The sequence below is a fragment of the Oncorhynchus keta genome, chromosome 24 (assembly GCF_023373465.1).
Source record: "Oncorhynchus keta strain PuntledgeMale-10-30-2019 chromosome 24, Oket_V2, whole genome shotgun sequence".
Taxonomy (NCBI): domain Eukaryota; kingdom Metazoa; phylum Chordata; class Actinopteri; order Salmoniformes; family Salmonidae; genus Oncorhynchus; species Oncorhynchus keta.
Window position 1 is genome coordinate 7,823,856 of NC_068444.1, and position 2,736 is coordinate 7,826,591.

At 45.7% G+C, this 2,736-nt stretch overlaps 1 protein-coding gene across 1 annotated transcript in view; it reads right to left on the minus strand.

Moving 5' to 3' along the window:
• The window catches only part of LOC127911310 (S-antigen protein-like), an 82,028-nt gene extending 79,507 nt beyond the window's left edge, over positions 1-2,521 (minus strand). Inside the window, exon 1 of the mRNA XM_052477527.1 lies at positions 853-2,521. Within this exon, the coding sequence (XP_052333487.1) occupies positions 853-2,521 (1,669 nt within the window). The remainder of the gene's footprint in view (positions 1-852) is intronic.
• Positions 2,522-2,736: the final 215 nt, after the last annotated feature.

Genomic DNA, 2,736 nt, shown 5'->3' on the forward strand with positions numbered 1-2,736 from the left:
CTTGATATCCCAATTATGTTTTTTTTCTACTCTTCAGTGTATTCAGTCATGAATTAATCACTTTGGTTCCACCGTCTAATTTCATTACAGTTGACCTGTGATACTGTGAGAAATGAGATAGTTTGGGTCTGGGTATTCATGTTTAAATTAATATAACAACTAATACTTCCTGAAATTCAGATTGAGCTGTTGTTTATTTTTTATTTATTTTATCTTTATTTAACTTGGCAAGTCAGTTAAGAACAGATTCTTATTTTCAATGACGGCCTGGGAACAGTGGGTTAACTGCCTGTTCAGGGGCAGAAACGACAGATGTGTACCTTGTCAGCTTGGAGATTTGAACTTCAACCTTCCGGTTACTAGTCCAACGCTCTACCCACTAGGTTGCCCTTTATAACGCAGATATGAGTAGATATTTTTCTCCATCTGAAGTTGCACCTGAAAAAAACAAGAGAAAAAAAGTAGATGTGTCTGGGAGCGTTTCATTGTGGCTTTGTGCCTTTCTCTGGTCTCTACTCTGGTCTCTACTCTGGTTAATACTCTGGTCTCTACCCTGGTCTCTACCCTGGTTAATACTCTGGTCTCTACCCTGGTCTCTACCCTGGTTAATACTCTGGTCTCTACCCTGGTTAATACTCTGGTCTCTACCCTGGTCTCTACCCTGGTCTCTACCCTGGTCTCTACCCTGGTTAATACTCTGGTCTCTACCCTGGTTAATACTCTGGTCAATACTCTGGTCTCTACCCTGGTTAATACCCTGGTCTCTACCCTGGTCTCTACCCTGGTCAATACTCTGGTCTCTACTCTGGTCTCTACTCTGGTCTCTACCCTGGTCTCTACCCTGGTCTCTACCCTGGTCTCTACCCTGGTCTCTACCCTGGTTAATACTCTGGTCTCTACCATGGTTAATACTCTGGTCAATACTCTGGTCTCTACCCTGGTTAATACCCTGGTCTCTACCCTGGTCTCTACCCTGGTCAATACTCTGGTCTCTACCCTGGTTAATACCCTGGTCTCTACCCTGGTCTCTACCCTGGTCAATACTCTGGTCTCTACCCTGGTTAATACTCTGGTCAATACTCTGGTCTCTACCCTGGTTAATACTCTGGTCAATACTCTGGTCTCTACCCTGGTTAATACTCTGGTCAATACTCTGGTCTCTACCCTGGTTAATACCCTGGTCTCTACCCTGGTCTCTACCCTGGTCAATACTCTGGTCTCTACCCTGGTTAATACTCTGGTCTCTACTCTGGTCTCTACTCTGGTCTCTACTCTGGTCTCTACTCTGGTCTCTACCCTGGTCACTAATCTGGTCACTACTCTGGTCACAACTCTGGTCTCTACCCTGGTCAATACTCTGGTCACTAATCTGGTCTCTACTCTGGTCTCTACCCTGGTCAATACTCTGGTCACTACTCTGGTCAATACTCTGGTCTCTACCCTGGTCAATACTCTGGTCACTACTCTGGTCTCTACTCTGGTCTCTATTCTGGTAACTACTCTGGTCAATACTCTGATCACTAATCTGGTCACTACTCTGGTCTCTACCCTGGTTAATACTCTGGTCAATACTCTGGTCTCTACCCTGGTTAATACCCTGGTCTCTACCCTGGTCTCTACCCTGGTCAATACTCTGGTCTCTACCCTGGTTAATACCCTGGTCTCTACCCTGGTCTCTACCCTGGTCAATACTCTGGTCTCTACCCTGGTTAATACTCTGGTCTCTACTCTGGTCTCTACTCTGGTCTCTACTCTGGTCTCTACTCTGGTCTCTACCCTGGTCACTAATCTGGTCACTACTCTGGTCACAACTCTGGTCTCTACCCTGGTCAATACTCTGGTCACTAATCTGGTCTCTACTCTGGTCTCTACCCTGGTCAATACTCTGGTCACTACTCTGGTCAATACTCTGGTCTCTACCCTGGTCAATACTCTGGTCACTACTCTGGTCTCTACTCTGGTCTCTATTCTGGTAACTACTCTGGTCAATACTCTGATCACTAATCTGGTCACTACTCTGGTCTCTAATCTGGTCAATACTCTGGTCACAACTCTGGTCTCTACCCTGGTCAATACTCTGGTCACTAATCTGGTCTCTACTCTGGTCTCTATTCTGGTCACTACTCTGGTCTCTAATCTGGTCAATACTCTGGTCACTAATCTGGTCTCTACTCTGGTCTCTACCCTGGTCAATACTCTGGTCACTACTCTGGTCAATACTCTGGTCTCTACCCTGGTCAATACTCTGGTCACTACTCTGGTCTCTACTCTGGTCTCTATTCTGGTCACTACTCTGGTCTCTACTCTGGTCTCTACTCTGGTCAATACTCTGGTCACTAATCTGGTCAATACTCTGGTCAATACTCTGGTCACTAATCTGGTCTCTACTCTGGTCAATACTCTGGTCTCTAATCTGGTCAATACTCTGGTCAATACTCTGGTCACTAATCTGGTCTCTACTCTGGTCTCTATTCTGGTCTCTATTCTGGTCTCTACCCTGGTCAATACTCTGGTCACTCATCTGGTCTCTACTCTGGTCACTAATCTGGTCTCTATTCTGGTCTCTACTCTGGTCTCTAATCTGGTCAATACTCTGGTCACTACTCTGGTCTCTACCCTGGTCAATACTCTGGTCACTAATCTTGTCTCTAGTCTGGTCTCTATTCTGGTCACTAATCTGGTCTCTAGTCTGGTCTCTATTCTGGTCACTACTCTGGTCTCTACCCTGGTCAATAC